This window comes from Gasterosteus aculeatus, chromosome 3, assembly GCF_964276395.1.
Source record: "Gasterosteus aculeatus chromosome 3, fGasAcu3.hap1.1, whole genome shotgun sequence".
Taxonomy (NCBI): domain Eukaryota; kingdom Metazoa; phylum Chordata; class Actinopteri; order Perciformes; family Gasterosteidae; genus Gasterosteus; species Gasterosteus aculeatus.
Window position 1 is genome coordinate 10,221,410 of NC_135690.1, and position 21,551 is coordinate 10,242,960.

At 43.9% G+C, this 21,551-nt stretch overlaps 3 protein-coding genes across 4 annotated transcripts; 2 read left to right on the forward strand and 1 right to left on the reverse strand.

The window, feature by feature from the left end:
- Positions 1–21: 21 nt before the first annotated feature.
- On the reverse strand, positions 22–7,974 carry asip2b (agouti signaling protein, nonagouti homolog (mouse) 2b). Its single transcript, XM_040170887.2, has 4 exons — positions 7,865–7,974; positions 4,020–4,142; positions 999–1,072; positions 22–790 (listed from the first exon to the last, which is right to left on the reverse strand). Exons 1-4 carry the CDS (start codon positions 7,902–7,904, stop codon positions 623–625), a joined length of 405 nt encoding a protein of 134 aa, XP_040026821.2. The 5' UTR covers positions 7,905–7,974; the 3' UTR covers positions 22–622.
- ripk2 (receptor-interacting serine-threonine kinase 2) lies at positions 7,877–16,223 on the forward strand. The gene is made up of 11 exons (XM_040170878.2): positions 7,877–8,439; positions 9,186–9,339; positions 9,825–9,980; positions 10,351–10,520; positions 11,197–11,246; positions 11,375–11,536; positions 11,955–12,040; positions 12,396–12,497; positions 12,859–12,952; positions 13,090–13,296; positions 13,395–16,223. The coding sequence occupies exons 1-11, from the start codon at positions 8,240–8,242 to the stop codon at positions 13,775–13,777; spliced, it is 1,764 nt and encodes a 587-aa protein (XP_040026812.2). The 5' UTR covers positions 7,877–8,239; the 3' UTR covers positions 13,778–16,223.
- Positions 16,224–16,846: 623 nt separating this feature from the next.
- Positions 16,847–21,532, forward strand: LOC120815573 (Y+L amino acid transporter 2). Of its 2 annotated transcripts, none has more exons than XM_040170350.2 (10): positions 16,847–17,037; positions 17,255–17,790; positions 18,712–18,837; positions 18,918–19,062; positions 19,508–19,631; positions 19,756–19,859; positions 19,958–20,054; positions 20,148–20,297; positions 20,572–20,755; positions 20,917–21,532. In XM_040170350.2, the coding sequence occupies exons 2-10, from the start codon at positions 17,271–17,273 to the stop codon at positions 21,003–21,005; spliced, it is 1,539 nt and encodes a 512-aa protein (XP_040026284.1). In that variant the 5' UTR covers positions 16,847–17,037; positions 17,255–17,270; the 3' UTR covers positions 21,006–21,532. The 2 variants fall into 2 exon arrangements, with proteins under 2 accessions (XP_040026284.1, XP_040026286.1); XM_040170352.2 differs by having other exon boundaries at positions 16,983–17,113.
- The last annotated feature ends 19 nt before the right edge of the window (positions 21,533–21,551 follow it).

The following is a 21,551-nucleotide window of genomic DNA, read 5'->3' on the forward strand; positions in this document are numbered from 1 at the left end:
AATTATAGATACACATGGTTATATATGCTTATGATATATTTATTAAATAGCATTAACATTCAAAGTTTAACTCAGGAATCCACACAGCGATTCCACATTTCGAGGAATATTTTATATTGGAACAGAAAAGTCTGGGTTTTATCTGATTCCAACTCAAAACATATGACGCTTTTATTTTTTCACATCTAGTCTGTAGGGAACCGACTTAAACAAAGATGTTTATCTGGTTATTATATTTCCCCGGGTGTTTAACGTGGCTTGAGAGCAAAAGTGATAATAACAAAGAAAAGCAGCAATAGTGCAGGGAATAGCAAAGGCACTATAGGTAGTTTACATTTGTCTACATACATGAAAAAGCATATTTCCCTAATCCCTTGTTACACCTACATACTGTATGTTTGACATTTGAATACTCAAATACCAAACATACAGTATGTATGTTATATTCGCTTATGTGAGTATTTGTTATTTGTGTCTTAGAACAGTATTATTTCATTGAGTGTCAACGTCCCAACTGAAGATACAAGATAAATAAGCGTTCAGTAATATTATCCACGGTAGTGTACTGTGAGAGCATTTCTTTGCTTGCACATGTCTGTCACTGCGCGTGTTTGTGCTTCATCTACGTCTTCTGTAAGCAAAGGGGGTTCATCCTCCAGCAGTGACAGATGGTGTTGAAGAGTCTACAGCGGCAGGAAGCGCACGGGTCACAGCAGCGGACGTGGGTGGAGCAGCTCCCCATCAGGCGGCCGCAGCGGCGTGCTGGTGGCATGAGGCTTGACTGACTTTTCTGGAAAGAACAAAAAGGAAAAAATAAACCCTTCGGACGCATTGAAGCTCCTGGATGCAATGTATTCACACAGAAATGCAAATGTGCACCACCGACTATCTAGCCAAACCTGCTCCGTTCCTGCATGTCTTACTGAAGGGTTTGTGAACATATGGTGGCCTTATTCAACATAAAAAGGCAATTTAAAATAAAAAGAAATACAGCTTACGTTTGTGTGACTTTTCTGCGGTGCCGCGATCTTTTTTCTCGCAAACAGTCCCCTGGTCTTCACTTGGCTACAGACTGCAGATGGCAGAAGAATCAGGGGTTAAATAAAACAACTCCACAAACATCCCTTTTAAGAAAGATTTTTTACCATTTTTTTTCAGTTCATTTTGGGAGAAAATCCCCAAATGCCCTCTTAGACAGACAGATATGTTGGTCGCACGCGAAAAACAAGAAGCCTCATGTTCCTTATTTTCCTCCTCCTTATTTTCCGTCAAAACAACACTTTAACTCAAAAAAGAAGAACGTGTTTCAAATACTATTGAAATATAAATCCCAGATGGATGGTTATGGTTTTACAGCTAAATGTGCTTGTATTACCTCCAAAAGTAGGTGTCCTACAGATGTTTCCTGGCTACTTTTAACGGGACGGTACACTGATTCTAGTCTGATTCTATAATACCTCCCACAGACTGACGACAGTAGACTGTAAACTATGGACGTTGTCTTTGGGACGTCCCCCTTAGGGTTCTGTGAAGAGCCTTTGAAGCCCGAAGCTTTGGTCTCGCCAGTGATTTGTCACAACATACAATGTATACAGCGCACTTGTAACATTAACCATGTTAATAAATTTCAATATTTACACGTTAAAGAAGAACTGTGTGAAAACTAGAAATATGTCATTTACAGGTGCAGTAAAGTACCGTTGTTGTTTGGTGTGTCCAATCTGCAGTTGTGGTAGTTTTGTGACTAAAGTCCTACATTGAGGGTGTACTGACAACAGTGATTTCCACTGCAGTCTGTAGTGGTCAGTTGCTGTCCTGTTTGGTGGGTGATAGAAACCACTTGGTGAAGTAAAACAGTACTGCTGTGCTCAATTGTATCTGAGGCAGGAAGAACGTTATGGGGCAGGAGGTACGTCCTCTGCTTGGACCTTTTACCCATGTGTCAGTGTGGGAAGTCAACTTGAGATCTTGAGTCCCAGAATCTGGATTGTGCAAGAGAGACGGCCATTTAACCTCCCATCTGAAGTCTGCAAACGTCACGCACAGCACATAACCTCTGTTTCTTCTGCAAACCTGCAGGAGTCCATCCACTGACCACTTCACGTTCACTATGCATCTACGAGTACCTCCCTAACAGCCCTGTAAACAGTGTGCAGAATACCTTAAGTGGTTAGGTTCTGTGCAAGAACGTTTGCACACATTGGCACAGCACATTAAGAGTATTTGCTTTGAAGCATTATCAGCTAGTAGAAATAGTAGATTGTCATGGATACAATAGTGCAGGAAATAGCAAAGGCACTATAGGTAGTTAACATTTGTTTGTCTACACACATGAAAAAGCTTATATCCATAATCCCTTGTTACACCTACATACTGTATGTTTGACATTTGAATACTCAAATACCAAACATAGAGTATATATGTCATATTCACTTATGTGAGTATTTGTGTCCTAGAACAGTATAATTATTTTATCCTCATCAGCTCAAGTGTTGACGTCACAACTGAAGATACAAGATAAATAACTTTTTTTTTATATATATAATTATATATTATCCACGGTAGTTTATATATATTGAATACTCAAAATACCAAACATACAGTATATATGTCATATTCACTTATGTGAGTATTTGTTATTTGTGTCTTATAGGTAGTTTACATTTGTTTGTCTACATACATGAAAAAGCTTATTTATTGTCATGGTTCCAAAAATGATTTAGCTCTCCGCTCCTCCTCTCTGCTGCCTGTCCTTTTGGATCCTGATGAAAACAACCTGGAGTAGAAATACTTGACACTGGCGCTTTAAACTCATTGTACATATCGTTTAGAACCAGGACTAGACGTGCAACAAATCACAAACCCTCCTTCTTTGCTCGGACATCTTTCCCGGTGCCCCGTGACTGATGGCTTCTCCACCTGGTCCATTATTCTGAAGAAAATACCTTCAGCTGAGCGCTGCCTCTTGCGTCTCCTCCTGTGGATGCCTCTTGCACATCTCTCTTCTTCACAAATTGTAATGAAACAGAAACGTTTCCTCTCATTCTCATTGTCCCATCCTGTCCTGTGACATCTAGGAAATTCAGAATAATAATACTATCAGCAGTAGTTATCTTCTACTGTGTTTATGGTGTGTTTTGTCTCTTTCACAGAATTTCCCTGAAAGTAAGAGGACAGTAGAGTCAAAAACCATCGTCGTACAGCAGAATGATTTATGGTGTGTTGGATTAACCACATCATAAATATTCATAGTTTTGTAAAGGTCTAAGATTCACTTCAGAAGTTGGCGCTGATAAAACACACGCTGTAAGGACCGTGAGTGTTGGACTCCCATTCACCAGGTAGCAAGACAAACATGTTTATGCGTTACATTACAGGTCTGCGTCCACACTTATTATATTAATTATATTGAAACTGAAACGTGGTCATCAAAGTGATTGGCAAGTGTTTTTTTTAGTGCAAACAGTGACGGGGGGTTTCTGTTGCTTTTACCGGTCTGCCATAAAGGTTTGCAGCAGTAAAGTGGATTTAACACACGGAAAAACGTCAAACGTCAAAGTCAAACTCGTCTGAGTAAACTTCAAAATGATTGATTGGGGCTTAAAATGTGACAAAATGCACAATGCATTTGCATACTTGTGTCGCTTCTCCTCGAACAAAGAAAACCAGCTGAATCTAAACCCAAAACAAACAAGGCTTTAGGAAAATAAAGCTGTCACAAAGAATCTGAATAATGGCATGTTGCTTTACAACTTCTGGGCTTCAAAACCTATAAATTCGATTATTATAATATGATTGGTTCAAATAAAGACATTTTACAAATGTTTTCATTAACCTAATCACGGATACAACAAAAAATAAAAGCTTGATCCTAAATATTCAGTCAGATGTACTTATTTAACTAAAAGAGTCACATCACGAGCTCTATTCGCGGCGCAGCAATTACACGCGTTTGTTTTTCGCGACTCACGCCGAGCGAATAAAAAGACAAAAAGTTTAATAAATAAAATAATCCTCACCCGTGCTGTTCTCACTCCTCTTGTCTCTCTGCGTGTCCTCTGCCCAGCACAGCGGGGACGCCAGCAGGACGAAGCACAACAAGTGTCCGCCCGCCACCTTCCTCATGATGATGACGATGCGATCTGTTGATGGCACGTGGGGGGCAAAGGGAGCGGGGGGGGGGGGGGGGGCAGTCTCACGTTAGCACGGGGGGGATTAATCTGTGATGCACCTACTTCTCCTCCTTTTAACCCTCTCGGATGTGCGGAGGCAGCGACGTGGTGAGTGACGAACAAAGAGGAGCGAAACGTGCCATCACGTGACGGGCCGGACGCAAGGCAGGGGATGATCGTTGCCCTGGCAACGGACATCAAATGAAGAAAAACGTAATTAAGATAGGGATTTAGTTATTTTGGGGGGCACAAACGTTACTGACCAGTCAAAGATATCTGTATTGTATCTGTTAAATTTTTTTTTCCAAAAGTTCCAGTTTACTGATAAATTCTGATCATTTCAAAAGTCCTTTTCTTGGTCTAAAGTAAAAAATGAATGTAACTGTGTGCACTGCATGGATTCACAACTGCTATGATGCTATAGTGCAGGATGCTCATAATGCAAAGAGTTTGGGAAGAACAAAGGGGCCAATGGTGGTATCAGACATCTTCCTCCTGCTGGACCAAGTTGAGCAAACTCGGCTCAGCCAACCACGGGGGAAGCCTCCAATGATGTGAAGGTGTTTCTACTCTTCAGCAGCAGCACGTTGTGTTGAAACACCAGAAACATGCTCTCAGAGGTATATTCTCCCCCAAAATCTGCCAGGCAAAAATGTTCCAATACCAGAATTAAACCATGAGTAACGTTACAAGGTTTATGTCTGCATTGAATCACCTTTTTGTTTGGTTCCAGACAAATCTCCATTGTTGCTATCTTAAATCTCTGAGTGGTTATCAGCAATAAGTAGAAGATGACGTTGCAGTTCAGGTAACTTTGTGAAAGCCTTTCTCTGTACTTTGGAGTGAGATCCCTTAAATACATGAATTGATTGTAGTCTGTGATGTCTTGGGATATTAACGTGCACGTGAGATGAATCCCTGATGTTCAGCTCTTTGTAAATCTTGTGCTTTCGACACCTTCTGGGCATAATTTATACGGATTACGACATGCTCGTGTCTTGAAACACGATGTAATTTGTATGAGTTATTATTATTGCAAAGTTGCTGAATCTAGTACTTGCTGACTATGGGGAAAATGGGAGTCAACATAACTGTACTCCATCATTATGACACTGGCCCAGGCTCTGACCTCTGACCTCATTTGGTTATGAGTAGCTGGCAGAAAGCTGGGCTTCCGATGTTGTGCCGTGGAGCGAGGGTGGGATTCAGATATTTACATATTATCTAAAACAGATTCATTCTAAGAAATGTAATTGTTTATGCTGTTAGCAATTTCTTCACATGGAACATGGTTTTGCAAGTGTTTGACGTCCCGACTCAAGTCCAACTCCCAAACTTTGTGTTTCAACTTGTAAAGTACTTTGTCTGCACCTGTACGCTTGTGCAATTCAATTTGCTGCTTTCAGATTGATGTATGGCCTCGAGGCAAGAAGATGGGAAAGTGTTTACTGCATAATCCTTCATCTTTGGACATGGGGAGTTACTCTAAGTCAATAGGCTCAAGTCCAAGCGAAGTCTTGCATCATTATGTGTTAGTGAGGGTGGAGTTGCCTCTGTTTTTTCAGTTGTTGTCAAAAGTCTGCGCAACTCCAACATGAGTTAAGAGGTTCTCCTTTGAGACCCTTGGTTTCCTGAATATTTTTTGTAGTTTTTAAGCATTGATTATTGGTCGAATTGTCATTATTTATGTAAAGGATAACACAATATGTATTTAGAAATATAAAGCAGTGAAGCTCTGAGACCTTCTGCATTGCTCTCATATGTGTTCCTGCAGAGTCGACAATATGGTGCCACCTTCTGGTCATATTTGTCATTAGCATCAAAACTCACAGCAACATTATTAAATAAAAAGGTGTATAGTTGCTGTTAGCTGACGAGGACTTTTGAATCTCTTTGATGAAAGTGACAGGGATCTTTGTGAGAGGAAACCATTTCAATAAAGTGTACAGAACATGTAATAATACCATGTCTATGCTACATTACATCTCATTTAGCATCAAATACGCCAATTTACAACCAAGGTTGAATGTGCTATATCCAAAGAGGTGTTGAAAGAAGTCAGACGCCTCATTGCCAACCACACGCACACCTGCTGATGACGTCTTTGTGTAACGTTAGTTTCTGCAGAAATGTCTGCGGCCTCTCTCCCAGAAGACCCGCGCCCTGCCTTTACCCACAATGGTTTGTCTTTTCATACCCTGATGCCGCATAAAGAACCATTTAGAGTGACGCAGGTGCATGGCTGTGTGCCATCTAATCGTTGAGCCTGGAGAAATCAGTCTGGGTCTCACGAACCTACAACACAGAGGCCAACGCACGAACAACGCATATCAAAAAGCGTAAAGAAGTGAGCTGTTCTGGGCATCTTAGCCAATTAAAGCTCAAAAAGAACATACAGAAACATCCTCTGAAAATGGAGGGTTTTAAGTGCACAATACAGAAAGTAATGGCTGGCTCATTTGGCACTCCCTGCAAAAGCCTGCCGTCTAGCGAGTTATGTGAGGTTTCTAAGGAGGAGGAGGTCAAGTATTTTGTATGACAACAGACAAATTCCATTTGTTTTGTTTTTGTTATGTTGAAAAACAAAGTCCATCCATCAACACAGAAACATTCTGAGAAGCTTTTTTTTCCATTGATGGATTTACGATACGGTTTTGGCTACAAATTGCAGACCAGTTAAATCCTGCAACACGCCCTTGTCTCCCAGGACCTCGTATGCCGGCAGCATTGGAGCGGTATTCCCAAGTTGCCCCTCACACTCCAGCAGCATGGATGACCCATCCGACATGCCCCCTCTGGGTCTACACAAGAAGTCGTGGTAGCCCCCAACCGAAGCACCCCAACTCCTCTTACCCACAAAATACTCCCTGGTTGTGAAAAACGTGGAATGAACGGAAACACGCCCTTCTGGTCCATGGCGTGCAAACTCCAGTCCAGCCTATAGTGAGAATGGGACTTTTCATGTACAATAGTGAGTTAGAGGATAGTGTTGCTGGAACATAAAAATCTAAAGACACGTTGTGTGACCTCCACATAAGCACTAGTCAAAACATGGTCACTGATTTGTTGACGTCTTTCCAGGGCTTCCATGGGGAACAAGTCCAAGGTGATCTGTTTGCTCCAGCCAGAACGGTCCTATTAAATATATCCAATCACTCAATTCAATGTAAGTAACGATACACTTTGAGATGAAAACACTAAATAAGGTGATGGCGACAATTAATTTGGGTAATTTATTTATTATTATTATTATTATCAGATTGCAACTACAGTGTCCCATAAGACTATAAGACCATAAGAGTGTTTTTTAGGAACTTATGAGTTCTGAATGGTCTTTCCTGGAGTTTGTATGGTCTTAATAAGTGAAACCATCGATCAAACGGTTTCCCCCCTTCTTTTTTCTATTGTACGACCGATTGCCCTCTGAAGGAAAGTCCCGCGTTTGGGAAATTCCAGCATGTTAAAGTAAACAACGGGTACGAACAATTGGGCTGAAGCCCAGAGATTTTTTTGTTGATCAAAACTGAAACAAAAACATCTATATTTACAGGTTGAACATTACAGTAATTAAAAACCGGCATCTATCTGTAGGGATAGATAGACGGAGGGATCCGAAAATCATCAAACAATACAACATTTAAATAAAAAATAAAAAATGAGCCCATGGAATTTTTCGAAACGGGAATATGCACCTGAACGCGTCACGCAGACCCCCCGGGTTTGTGACGTCATCAGCAACAACAAATCCACCTGCGTTACAGGACAGCAGCACGCCGCTGTTGTTGTTGTTGTTGTTGCTGCTGCTGCTTCCGGCGCAGCGTGAATAAACGTGTATTTAATGGTAGTCGTCGGGGGGCTCGGGTCAACCTTCCGCTTTTGCTTCGGCCGCTCTTCCTCTCGCTGCGTCGACGTTAGCTTAGCTAGCTTAGCGTCGCCGTGGCATGCGTGGGGACGGAAGAGGTCTCCCTCGTGAAGGGGGCAGTTCCCCTTTCGGTTTCTGACCCAGTGGAGGATAAATCCTCTCCGACCTTCCGGAGAAAGCACTTTCACGGAGACCGAAACGCGCCATGGAGCCGTGCGCGGCGATGGGCTGTGTGAACATCGGCAGTCTGACCAGCACCTTGCCGGTGATCCCCTACCAGAAGCTGACCGACCTGTACTACCTGAGCAGGGGGGGCTTCGGCACCGTGTTCAAGGCGCAGCACTCGGACTGGAGGACCACCGTGGCCATCAAGTGCCTCAAACTCGACTGTCCGGTCGGAGAAAGGTGACGTCACCCGGGCTTCTTTTGCGTCGTTCGGAGGAGAAGTAATAATGTGCCGAGCGCGCCTTTGATTCTTAGTTTTTAGTTAACTCTTTGTATCCGGAGTAAATTGCCACTACGTGTGTTTCGTGAAATACTACGCATTTGAGTTTGCCATTTTTAGTTTGGAGAGGGCTGTGGCTCCATTGGCGGCCTGTCAGACTGTAAGTGGACCACTAATGACGCGCCGACCTCTTTGTGCATCAGAGGTTCCACTAAATACCGGATTCGTCAGGGATTTTAGACATTAGAAATCCACAAACGTGTCCAAACATAAATTACTAACATAACAATTAGGAAAAAAAAGTTGTGACAGAGACATTCCATATCAGGGTTGTTTTATCACCTTTTGGATTTAAATAAAACGATGAACTATTCTAACCACATCTAGGTACGTCTGTGCTGTTATTTCTTGTTACTTCAGCCAATATATATATATATATATGATACTGATGTATTGGTTTGATTGATCTGTCAGGCTTTAATAGATTCTGCTACAGTATCCCAGAATGTTTGTCACCATATTGTCACTTTATTTGCTTTATATATATATATATATATATATATATATATTCCAGGATTCATTCCCTCAACGTGCTTGTAATTCTGTTAATGCTGACCACACCCCAACCGTCGTCAGTGTTTTGGCATTTTCTTTATTTCTTTATGTGACAATCACGACGGACTCTGTTCTGCTGGCTGTGTTTCAGAGAGAGGAACTTCCTGCTCAAGGAGGCCGAGGTGCTCCACAAAGCCAGGTTCAACTACATAATCCAGATCTTTGGCATCTGCAATGAGCCCGAGTTCTTCTGCATAGTCACCGAGTTCATGAGTAACGGTTCTTTGGACCTGTTGCTCCACGAGGTTCGTCATATGACGTTTCATTGTTTTAAGAATGTCCTGTTATGGTCTCAGAGAGATAATAAGGATTCAAGATTAGTAAAACAACTGCTGTCCTGCGCTCTACGGCGTTTATATTCTTTTCACCCTTTGCTCAGGTAATGAGACCTAATATGTAACTAACGTATAAGAAGGTTTTCTGTATTCAATGAAATTAGTCACAAATTTAGAGAACATCTCTCCGTACTGTTTCTGTTGTTGAATTACTTGCGGTGAGCTGCTCTCATGCATCTCTGATCACGTGTGTGTGTGTGATGGGACGTCAATGACTGCTTCCGCAAGCAAAAGTGGAACTTGAAAGTATTCATAGTCTCTTTTTGAACCTTAGAAACAAGAAGGGGAAGAGAGAGACAAGCAGGCCAATGTGGTTTGGGGAACTTCCTTCTTGTGTCGATGTAGTAAAATGTCGTGTTACCATTTAAAGCCGGGTGTGTGATCTCTCCCCACAGAAGGACCTGTACCCGGGACTCGCCTGGCCTTTGCGACTGAGGATCCTCTATGAGATCGCCTTGGGGGTGAACTTCCTTCACAACATGAACCCACCTCTCTTGCATCATGACCTAAAGACGCAGAACATTCTGTTGGATGGAGAATTTCATGTGAAGGTTTGTCAGCAAGACTTTGGTACAGTTTGAAGTGTACATGTGACAGAAGTAAACAAACATGTCAGCGGTGTCACCGTGTGGTTGTGATTCCACTTCTTAAGCCTTTTTTTAGTCCATTTTCAAGCAGAATATCATATATATATTTCTGATTTAAGGAGCTCAAATACAAGGACTCTGCTTCATTATGTTATTAAGTATTCAATAATAAACTATTTTTATAATAAAAATAACATGACAAATGTTCCTGGAGCCTCAATCAGTTGTCTTAACATGCTGAAAGAAATAAGCCGATCCAGGAAAAACACTTTGTCAAAGCAGATCTATCTAGAATTACATATGAACGCTAATGTTCTGCTCTTAATTGGCCCAGATTGCTGACTTTGGTCTTTCGAAGTGGCGACAGCTGTCTGTCAGTAAAGGCTCGGGGTCCAAGCCCACAGAGATGGGGGGCACGGTGATCTACATGCCCCCCGAGAAGTACGAAGCCCCCAAGAACGGGCCTTCGGGCCGTCGGGCCGATGTGAAGCACGACATGTACAGGTGAGACAAGAAGAAGAAGAACATTCCCGTTTAATCTGATTATGTTTCAAGTTTCATCTAAATATGTTTCATGTTCAGTCGGTCAGCACTCTCGGGTGCCGGGGATGCAGAGGATTGTTGGAATTTTAGTATATCTCTCAGAAAGAAGGAGTGGTCAGTGTTGTATTACAGTACGGTAGATGACAGCCTGGAGAAAAGAGAGTTACCAGAGAGTCAAAGCGTTCGAACCAATGCTAAACATCATTAAAAAATAAATACAAAACAAATAATGAATACTACTTTAAGTGTAATCATTATTTCACTTATATATCACTTTACCTTTGACCTTGAAGAACACGGCGACCTCAGCCTGTTTGTTAGTTACACAGTGTGACTCATGGATATGATCAACTTAAAAGAACTGAGTGAACTGTGGCTGCGCAGACTTCCATGTGCTGTATGGTGACACAAGACAACTTCTTCAATCCAACTTTCCAAGAAGCCGAACTGTCGCTGTGACCTGCTGGGCGGCGGGTTTTGATTGCCGCAATCTGGTCAGTTGCTCATTGTTCTTCCTGGAAGCGGCGTCCCCGGTCAGCTCGACGTAAAGTCCCTTTCGCTCTGAAGGGGGAATGCCAGTCGCAGAGAATGATGTAACTCTTCCCTCCCCTCATTCTCTCTCACGTTTGCGTTGCAGCTACGCCATCATCATGTGGGAAGTGCTGTCCCGGCAGATTCCATTTGAGGGTAACCCATTTCCCTCGTTATCTACCGCTTTATCTGTATCCAGGCCTGGATGTAACTCTCTCCCCGTCGGTTCAGTTGCTCTGCGAGTGAAGGCTGTCGGCTAATCCCTGATCTGTTTGTGCGATCAGAGGTGACCAACCCCATGACGATCATGTTCAGCGTGCTACGTGGGATTCGCCCCGACACGAGTCTCGACAGTCTGCCTTTGGACATCCCCAGCAGAGAGACCCTCATCTGCCTAATGACCTGCGGCTGGACAACAAACCCAGATGAACGACCTTCCTTCCTCAGTAAGCTCACACAAATAACCCATTGCCAGGAATTCCTTTCTGGCGGCAGGTTACATATGCTAATCCTCTCCAAGCAGTGCTCTGTTTGGCCTTTTTGCACAGTTTAAGGGAACTTACTGCTTAAAGTGTACGCTGACAAGTCATTGACTAAGTATCAACTTCCTGTCACGTTATTGAGCCGTTTTAGAAGTGCAACTGTTGTTTTCCATTCAAACTTTGTTCATCTCATGCGACTTCCTTTCATCTGGTCATATAAGTAACAGTAACACCATTGGTTTCTGTCCACTCTCACAACTAACAGACTTATAAAAAATATACGGAACAAAAAGCGGCGGAAAAAAGGGTACCTTTTTAAAATTGTTTTCATATCAGTGTGAAAACAAAACAGTATAAATGGGGTGTGTGGTTTCCATTTCAGAGTGTCTGATTGAACTAGAGCCCATGGTGAGAAAGTTTGACGAAATTGACTTTCTGGAGGCCGTGTTGGAGATCAAGAGGGCAAAGGTTAGTCTTCCCACAGTTCTCTTCCTTTTTGAGGACGCATTTCACACCAGTAGGTCAATTTATTTCGTACTTTATATACATTGTTGCATTGTAGTTTTCATCCAGTTCGTGTTCACGTTGACTTTTTTACAAATGAGCAAACCACCTTAACGGTGAAGACTTTACAGACTGGAGCTTGTTGATTGGAGAGACAGAGGGTGTAGAGCAGGTGGTCCCTTTGAAAGCACTTGTGATCCACGGGCTGTTCATAGTCACACGCTGTCTAATTGGCGCGGATAGCAGATTGGATTCATTTGATTTTGGCATATTTTGGTTGCTATTCCTCGCTCACCTCTTCTTCCTTGTGTGTCCACAGAGGATGCAGAGATCCGGCTGCTGCTCAGCCCCGTCAGCGAGTGAGGGCGGGAGTGAGGATGGATCCCTTAACATGCTGAAGCACAGGCCCAGGCCCTGGCCGGTCAGTGCCAAGAAAAAGTTTAATAATCAACGGTGATAGTTGGCGATGCGAATCGCACAAGCCTTGTCTGCTTTCGGTATTGTGTCTTCAAAAGTCCAAGTAAAACCTCGGTCTTGAAGGTTTATTCTGCGATGTATTGTTCTTATTACAAGGTCATTATATTATTATAACTTAGGTAAGAATACGTCTTGTATTACAAGACGAAAAGATGGAGGGATTTAGATTTTTTGCATATTTTGTTTAATAGGTGTACTACGTGACCTTGGATGTGATCTGAACGGATCTAAAAGGCTACTTTCATATCTTGACTTTAATGTCTGTGTAGAAATACAAAATGAACATCTGTGTTTTTTTGCAACAGGAGCGCTCCGGCTCAGATTCCTGTTCCTCCCAGGACACGGATATATCTCTACCAGGACCCCTCACCATCAGCAGCAATGCTGCACCTTTCAACGGTATCTACAACGGGACTGGCATGTTATGCAACGGCCTTTATTTTAGCTACAAAACAAAGAAAAAAGCTCATCCGGTTTCATCTACATATCTGTGTACAATACAATGTCAACATAAGCCATGTCTCTGTCTGATGCAGCGGAGGCTTCCGTCGATGGGGCGGGGCGTCCGTCGTCCTTTCCATCTCCCACACTGGAGCCTCCGGAGTCTCTAAAGGACGACTTCAAAGTCATCAATCTGAATGACGACATGAATGATCTGAACATACCCGTCAAGCCTGCCACCGAGTATGAGACGGAACAGAACAACCTCCCGCTCAAGCCTCAGCAGCAGCCGCAGCTACAAGGTACGCCGGTTAAAGCGTGGAAGGATGACGTGACTCATGATGATAATAACGCCCGTTCCGAAGCGCAATCTGAATCCCTCCTCTCTCCTCACTTGCAGGCGAATACGCGCTCCCGTTGCGGCACTCCCCTCCTTCACAAGGCCCGATCGCCCAGTGGATCGCTACGCGCCGCGAGGAGATCGTCTCCCAGATGACGGAGGCCTGCCTGAACCAGTGCCTGGACGCCCTGCTGGCCCACGACGTGCTGATGCGGGAGGATTACGAACTAGTGGCGACCCAGAACACTCGCACCGCCAAGGTCCGACAGCTCCTGGACAACTGTCACCGGCGCCGCGAAGACTTCTGCAGCATCGTCGTCCGCAAGCTGCGCGACAACAAGCAGATGGGCCTGCAGCCGTACCCGCCGGAAATTGGGTCCCCCAACCTCGCCCCCTCCGCGCCCCCGCTGTCCATGTCCTACAACATCCCCAGGAACATGTAGCAACAGTCGCAGGCAAACGCTGCAAACAATCCGGGCGGTAGACGGTGCCAGTTTAACAGCACGCGTAGCGCTTATTGCTGCTGCGTCTGGTGAGGTGGTCACCGGGGTTCCTGTCACGTCTTCCCCTCGCGGAGGGACTGAGGGCCGGGTGAGCCAACAGCGCCACAGGTACACAACCACGCGACGCCCTTTGAAGGATCTCCACGCACAGGAGTTCACGTGTTTTAAGTTATTCTTTTGTTTCCACAACTTTCCATTATGTGAGAATGTGATTTAGTAGCTGTGTGTGTGTTTGTGTAAGAGTGTCTGTAACCTTATTTATATAATGCAATCTTCATTAAAACAATCCGTCAAGTAAGTGACGGAAGGACTGCTAACACGCTGGAAAACCTACAGCAAAAAAAACATGTATTCCTATTAAATCAATCCTGATCTTAAGGTCCCCTGTAGGCATGCTGAGCTATCGTGATGACGTTCACCATCTGAGCCAAGTCAGTGAGTATGTGGCCCCGAGTGTGTTTGTATTGGATCACATGACTCAATCGGGGAGAAACCCAGGGATGACTTCAGAGGCAGCAGTAGATAATGTTCCATGTGCTTTGGGGAGTTAACAGCTTTACAAAGTGAAGTGTTGGAGTGATTCACGGGTCACTGTGGCCATTCGACCATATAGAAAGTTTCGTCACTGCCTTTTTCCTTCCTCTTTTGGTTTAGTGCTGAGCTGAGAGATTCCCTGAGAGGAAGTTAAGAATGTGATGTGAGACTTTAGATTGAGACGTCTGTCCCGATTTAAAAGTGGACCAAAGTGATCCGTCTTTTCAGTAGTGGCCTCACCTCTCAGTATTCTTAATAATAATAACTTCAGGCTCATCTGGAATTTGTGGTTTATACGTGAGCTCCACAGTCCGTGAATCTGCTGCTGAGTTGCTCTGCAACAAATGAAGCGGCTTTGCTTGGCGCCACCTTCACTGCAGTGAAAATACCCAGAAAAATATATGGAATCACAGGCCAAACAATAATAAATGGATAGGTATTATGCAGTTTTTTCCAAGAACATCTGGATTTTTGTACCAGGGAACCCTGTCTGCCAAAATAAACATAACATTAGCAAAATGTTTTAAGTTTGACATCAGTCATTTTTTTGTATTTGGCCAAATATTGATTTCTTTGTGACCCACTTTGAAGATTATAATTCTAGTAGAAATGGGGCCATGACGGTGTTTAAACTAGGATGTTTAATTTATTACAAATCTGCTCAAAGCATATTTCAGTTTACTTAAAAAGAAATCACCATTGCACAGTTAAATAGTTGAGATGATTTGGATGCCCCGGCTGTGGTTTTCCTGCCGTGCAGTCTATGCAGTCACTGCTCACTTCATCTTCTTACATTGTATCAAAACAACGGTGACAACTCTGTGTGTAATAATTTATTCTCTTTTTCTTGTGTACATCAATGAGATTCAGCAATCCTTAATGCTGTTAATTGCCAGAACCTTTAACTTTAACCTTTAACTAGTTTGTATACATAATACTGAGTATTATAGTTTCGTTGTTACTTCACATATACACATTGTATATAAATGTTCTTTGTTCCAGAGAGAAATAAATGCCTTCTGTTTCCATGACACAGTTTTAACTTTCAGTCTTCCTAATCAACATATTTATATGGGACTATAACGTTGACTTTTGCTTTATTCAATAACGTATTCGATATCCTAAAAGTTTCTCTTACAAGCACATTTTGTTATTTTTTTTACTTGTGTCTAAAGATGAATCCATTTATCAAAACAGTTGCAGATGAGTTTGGTCGTTTCAGCTCGACGTTGTGTGCACGTATTCCTTTTATTAAGGGAATTACTTCGCTTAACTCCCCACTGTGTCCTAATTCACAGAATTACAGTCTGTACATCCTCGTATTCAACTGAGCGAGACATTTTGGTTGTGATTCCCGTAATTATAGTAGTAAGAAATCACACCCAACATGATATAATTTAAACCATAACAGAAGGGTCAAGCAAGGTCACTTGGTTTCCATAATTTTTCCGCTTGTATTTGCCTCGTGTTTGGTGTTCCTCATATTCTGCTTTCGGCCTCAACTATAGAAACAAGCCATCGCCGTTTACAAGTGAAGTAAAGCTGAGTGGAAACACAAGTGTGATCATAAAAATGTGAAACATATGCTGTGCTAGAGAAAGTAGTCTCATCTCTTTTATAAATAGTTTAATTTGTGATCAGTTGTTTTAACGTCATGTATCATAAGTGATTATTTGTAATTATTTAACCTTATGTTAAACATAGAAATATTTCTAATACTTTTCACGTCATGAGATCCATAAGAATATCATTTGTTACAGAAAGTGGAGTTAATCTGTTGCTGTGGTTTCAACAGAAAATAAGATTTTTCATATATTGTATCAAACTATTCATTAAAATGGATAATTTTCTACTTCTGCCTGCTTTTTTGTTGTCCCTTTTTGTTTTTCTGTTGCATCAAATTAACGTGAATGTGTAGCCAATCAGCGACGGATAATGTTACCATCTATGTAGGGCTGCTATTTGGATGCCAACGACCAAGAGGATTCATGAATAGCAATAGATTACTGAACTGTCCCAGCGGGACTTGAGCTTGATGCACCTGCTAAATGTCACGGAAAGAGAAGCACGATGGCCGCAATGAGACATTGGGGGGGGACATAATTACCATTAGTGTCTATTTTATCAGGGGACTTTTTCATGTGTGTGTGTACTATATATATCTTTCTCTATCCATAGTTTTTATGTGCGTCTTTGTCTCCTTTTTGTTCTGTTGGTCATCTTACTTTTTTATAATCTCTTCAGACTGTGTGTGTGTGTGTGTGTGTGTGTGTGTGTGTGTGTGTGTGTGTGTGTGTGCGCGCGCGCGCGTCACTTGTCACAGTGCATCGCACATTCCACAATGACGCATCATAAAATCTACTGTCTGTACCCGTCACGTAGACCCAAGGAGCCGCTTGGGACGAGGTCTGCTTGCCTCTCAAAATAGCACAAGAGGGAAGGGTTGTGTGTGTGTGGGGGGGGGGGGGCATGTTGGTAGCGTTCCTTTGGCGCTGGGAAAACACGCGTCGCGGTCGTGCTATTACGATTACGATTGCGACATCGACCGTCATGTTGCCACCACTCAGATGTCCCCCCGCCGAGGTCTCGCTGGTCCCGGTTCACAGGAGCAGCGCTGGCCTTTGAGGAGACTGGACACGTGACACGCCTGTTGATCTAGAAGCAAAGTAAGAGCTCCCTTTTTGTCATTTTGACACAGTCGTTTGTGTCTTAGCGTGTCCGAGTGCACCACCTGCCTAAAAGGTTTGTGTGTGAGATCCTCCCTGGGGGATTTGGCATCATGTATGACCTTATTTCTTATAGTTGACGTGTTCAGTTTTATGCTTCAGGCTCAGGAAAAAGAAAACTTCATTGTCGAACTGGAATAATCCCTTTCATCTCCAGATTAGACGCCGGCGTCATGGAGAATCTGAGGCGGAAGGTGGAGGTCATGTCGCAGTCAATATGCCCGAGTTCACGGGCCCCATCTGAGGAGGATTCCAAGGCCCAGAATAATGGGAAAGAAGAGAAGATCCACTTGAGGAGAGAAATCTCCCTTTTGAACGGGATCTGCCTGATCGTGGGGAACATGATCGGCTCTGGAATCTTCGTCTCCCCGAAGGGGGTGCTCATGCACAGTTCCTCCTACGGGCTGTCTTTGGTCATTTGGGCCGTCGGGGGCGTATTCTCCGTGTTTGGCGCTTTGTGCTACGCGGAGCTCGGCACCACCATCCCCATGTCCGGAGCCAGCTACGCCTACATCCTGGAGTCGTTTGGAGGCTTCCTCGCCTTCATCCGTCTGTGGACGTCCATCCTGCTGATCGAGCCGGCCAGCCAGGCTGTGATTTCGCTGACCTTCGCCAACTACCTGGTGGAGGCTTTCTACCCCACCTGCCAGCCGCCGTACGACGCCGTCCGACTTATCGCTGCAGCCTGTCTCTGTAAGAAACGCTCCGGTGTCGGTCCACGGTTCATCACTAAGAAAATGTCTGTGCAATTCAAATTCAGGCGGGAAGAACTCACATTACTGCCGTCTAATGTTTGATGTTCACACTCATCCTAGTTCCTGACCCCTTACACTTAAAGCAACAATATTTTTTCACTTCAATTGGACATTTAATTTATTTACTTTCCGAACCGTGTGCAATCCAGCGTGTAATCCATCATCCTTGAGCAAAATTGTCAACAACGCGTATCAGATTTGTGTGAAATTACCGCTAATACAAAAATATTATCTGCTTTTGCACTAAAAGATATGAAACTGATTAAACATATTGTGGCTTTACATGGAACACACATAATATATTTATTTTATATTATATATATATATATATATATTATATATATTTGTGTGAGTTCAGATAATATTATCTGTGTTATGGAAACATAAATAAGTGCTTTGACTTGAGCCATTAAGGATAGTAAACCCTGGTAGATGTTGAGACACATTCATCCCAGTACAGAACTCAGTGACCCTGAGTACTGGCACCAGTTATAGATAGACTGGGGACCAGTCTGTGCTTTACAGTCTGGCTTTGTGCAGAGAAGAATGTAAGCAGCCGGGAGGCCAGTTAGGTGAGAGAGCAGCAATGCAACACGCCAACCTGCCAACAAGCGAGTTTTACATTGTGTGCCGTCAGGCAGACTTTAGACATGTGGAGATGGTCAGCGATCTCCTGCATGGAGCTCAGCAACAGCGTGCTTCTAGTAGCCATATGGCTTGTTGCAGATAGAGTTTCACAAACACACATGATTCATCAATGAAAATGCAAGAAAGTAGAATTTGTATCCAAAGCTTCATTCGCCGTTGTTTGTATACATTCACTGGTTAATTTGTTCCCGTATTCCTCTGGTGTGTCCAGGTTTGCTCATCTTTATTAACTGTGCCTGCGTGAAGTGGGGGACGCGGGTGCAGGACATATTCACTTACGCCAAACTCATGTCGCTCTGCCTCATCATCATCGTAGGAATACTGAAGATAACATCTGGTGAGATTAAGTAGGAGCCAGGATGCATTGATGGAAACAAGAACGATATGCGCTTTATACTTTGTCTGACCTCGATGTAGGAGAATCAAAGAGCTTTGATAGTCCGTTCGAGGGATCCAACACAGATCCCGGAGCCATTGCTTTGGCCCTCTACTCGGCTCTGTTCTCCTACTCCGGCTGGGACACACTCAACTTTGTCACCGAAGAGATTCAGAATCCAGAGAGGTAACACACACAGACGCACGAATGGAAGTGTGCACTTGAGCCTGCATGGACACGTTTAAACTGGATTTAATGGAGTAATGCAGCTACTCACACTATGCTTTCCTTCGCGCAAAACGCTCCGAAAGAAACAACTTTACACTTGCTGCTCAACACTGAACATCCAATAGAAAAATGTAGCAGCTAACTGGTGAACTCAGCGAGGCATTTAGCATCTGCCCGCAGGAATTGGTGGAGACCAAAGAGCTAATAGAGTAACTAGTTTAAATAGCCCCTAGTTGCACAAGCGTGCATCAATGCCGGTGTTGCTCAATATAATCCCAGATGACGGGACAGCTTTTTCTTGCTGCCTCCAAAAGGCCAAAATATTCCACATTAACGGCGTCTTCTCAGATTACAACAGGACATTCCAGTTCCTTCCTCTGTAATCCTTCTCTCTGTGTTTAAGGAACTTGCCCCTGGCCATTGCAATCTCCATGCCCATCGTTACCATCGTCTACCTGCTGACCAACGCTGCGTACTACGTGGTTTTGGACATGGCGTCCCTGCTGGCCAGTGACGCCGTTGCTGTGGTAAGACACAAACTGTCCCCCGAGAGAGACGATTCCCTCCACTGCTAAAAATAGTCCTGGAATTGTTGACACGGAACGCCTCGCGCTCTGACTTGAACGGACCGTGTCCCATCTGACCCCACAGACGTTTGGCAACGCGGCCCTCGGGCCGTTCAAGTGGATCATCCCCGTTTCAGTGGCCATGTCGTGCTACGGAGGACTCAATGCTTCTATCATTTCCGCCTCACGGTAATCAGGAGGCGCTGCGCCGGCGCCCACTTCAGACGTGTCCGTTTCGCTCTGCCTGCCGAGTAACTTTCGTTTCTTTTCGTTTGTTGATCACGCAGGCTGTTTTTCGTTGGCGCCAGAGAGGGCCACCTCCCCAACAGTCTGAGTCTGATCCACACGCAGCGCTACACACCCATACCTGCACTGCTCTTCAACGTGAGAGACGTTCTCCTCCTCATTCAGATTCCTCTGCCGGAGACGCGCGAACGTCACTTGTGGAACGTGAGAATATCGGTTTGTGCTCCACAGGGGTTGATGGGTCTGATCTTCCTGTGTGTGGAGGACGTGTTCCAGCTCATCAACTACTTCAGCTTCAGCTACTGGCTCTACGTGGGTCTGTCGGTGGCCGGCCTCATCTACCTGCGCATCACTCAGCCGGACAGACACAGGCCGGTGAAGGTGCTGCTTTCCTTCATTGTTCATGCTGAATAAAATCCAATGAATATGGTACATGAGGCCTTCTGTACATACAGTGCCAGAGGTCCCGTGTGAAACTATTTCAAATAGTGTTATCGCTTAAAGGGATCATTTCCGGATGGCAAACTCTTCATGCTGTGCCAAAAAAGATTATAATTAGACACAACGCAATGTGAAGCACTGATAGTTTCTACAGATAGTGTTTATCTCATTCTGCATTTCGACACTCACTTGTTGTTGTTTTTTCTCTCCACAGTTGAGTTTGTTCTTCCCCTTCATCTACTGTCTGTGTAGCCTGTTCTTAGTCATCGTTCCTCTGTACGGAGACACCATCAACTCCCTCATAGGAATCGCTATTGCGCTGTCCGGGGTGCCCGTCTACTATGTGGCCATCTACCTGCCCGATGAGAGGAGGCCAAAATTCCTACGCAAGTTAAACGGTAAGCTGAAACGTCCGCGTGCAAACATGTGACGGGACGAAACCTCACGTGCATGAAGCATGAGATCATCAAACACAAGCATTCAGCATTCACCTAGTATGTGGACAATGTGTCTCCTTCCACATCCTGCTTACTCACTCCTCCTCCTCCTCCTCCTCCAGACTTTGCCACCAGATCGACCCAGGTGCTGCTCTGCTGCTGTCTGACTGAATTTGACACCGAGACAGAAGCAGGCGGTAAAACGCAGTGAGCTGCAGACGATGCATTGCTCTCTGGCCGTCTTTCTGCAGGAGGACTCCGTTTTTGACCGAATGTCAATGTGCATTGCGCTCACAAACCCGGGAGGGCTTTGCAGGGACGGAGTGACGTGGCGCGGGCTCGCAACGTTTGTGAGGATTACTTCTCCCAGGTCAATGTTAAAAGAGGCCTGACATCGCAAATTACTCATTACCAAGGAGAAACTGTGACTTTCTTGTGAATATGCGATGCCCTTTGACATCAGGGGATTTCATCCACCAACCGAACACTTTTTTTATTTTTTGCACTTGTGTATGAAGAAGTTTGAAATAAAAGCTAATTGTACTTATAATGGCCCTTATCTATAGCAAGCTGTAAATCGGCTTATTTGATGAAGTTGCACTTTCTTGTTTCTTGTTAATTTGGGTTTGAATCCTTATGGTTGAAATGCACTTATTGTAAGTCGCTTTGCACAAAAGCATCAGCTAAATGACATGTAATGTAACGTAATGTAATTACACAAATGTGAAGACTATGAAATTGTTCATTTCAACCAATA

Coding starts and splice junctions, on each gene's coding strand:
- asip2b (XM_040170887.2), bottom strand. CDS start 7,904: ATGACGTCACAAACCCGGGGGGTCTGCGTGACGCGTTCAG. Junction 4,143..7,864: donor GGTCTGCGTGACGCGTTCAG/GTGCATATTCCC, acceptor TGCCATCAACAG/ATCGCATCGTCATCATCATG. Junction 1,073..4,019: donor GAGGAGTGAGAACAGCACGG/GTGAGGATTATT, acceptor TGCCATCTGCAG/TCTGTAGCCAAGTGAAGACC.
- ripk2 (XM_040170878.2), top strand. CDS start 8,240: ATGGAGCCGTGCGCGGCGATGGGCTGTGTGAACATCGGCAGTCTGACC. Junction 11,247..11,374: donor CCGGCAGATTCCATTTGAGG/GTAACCCATTTC, acceptor TTGTGCGATCAG/AGGTGACCAACCCCATGACG. Junction 12,953..13,089: donor CAATGCTGCACCTTTCAACG/GTATCTACAACG, acceptor TGTCTGATGCAG/CGGAGGCTTCCGTCGATGGG.
- LOC120815573 (XM_040170350.2), top strand. CDS start 17,271: ATGGAGAATCTGAGGCGGAAGGTGGAGGTCATGTCGCAGTCAATATGC. Junction 20,055..20,147: donor TACCTGCACTGCTCTTCAAC/GTGAGAGACGTT, acceptor TGTGCTCCACAG/GGGTTGATGGGTCTGATCTT. Junction 20,298..20,571: donor ACAGACACAGGCCGGTGAAG/GTGCTGCTTTCC, acceptor TTCTCTCCACAG/TTGAGTTTGTTCTTCCCCTT.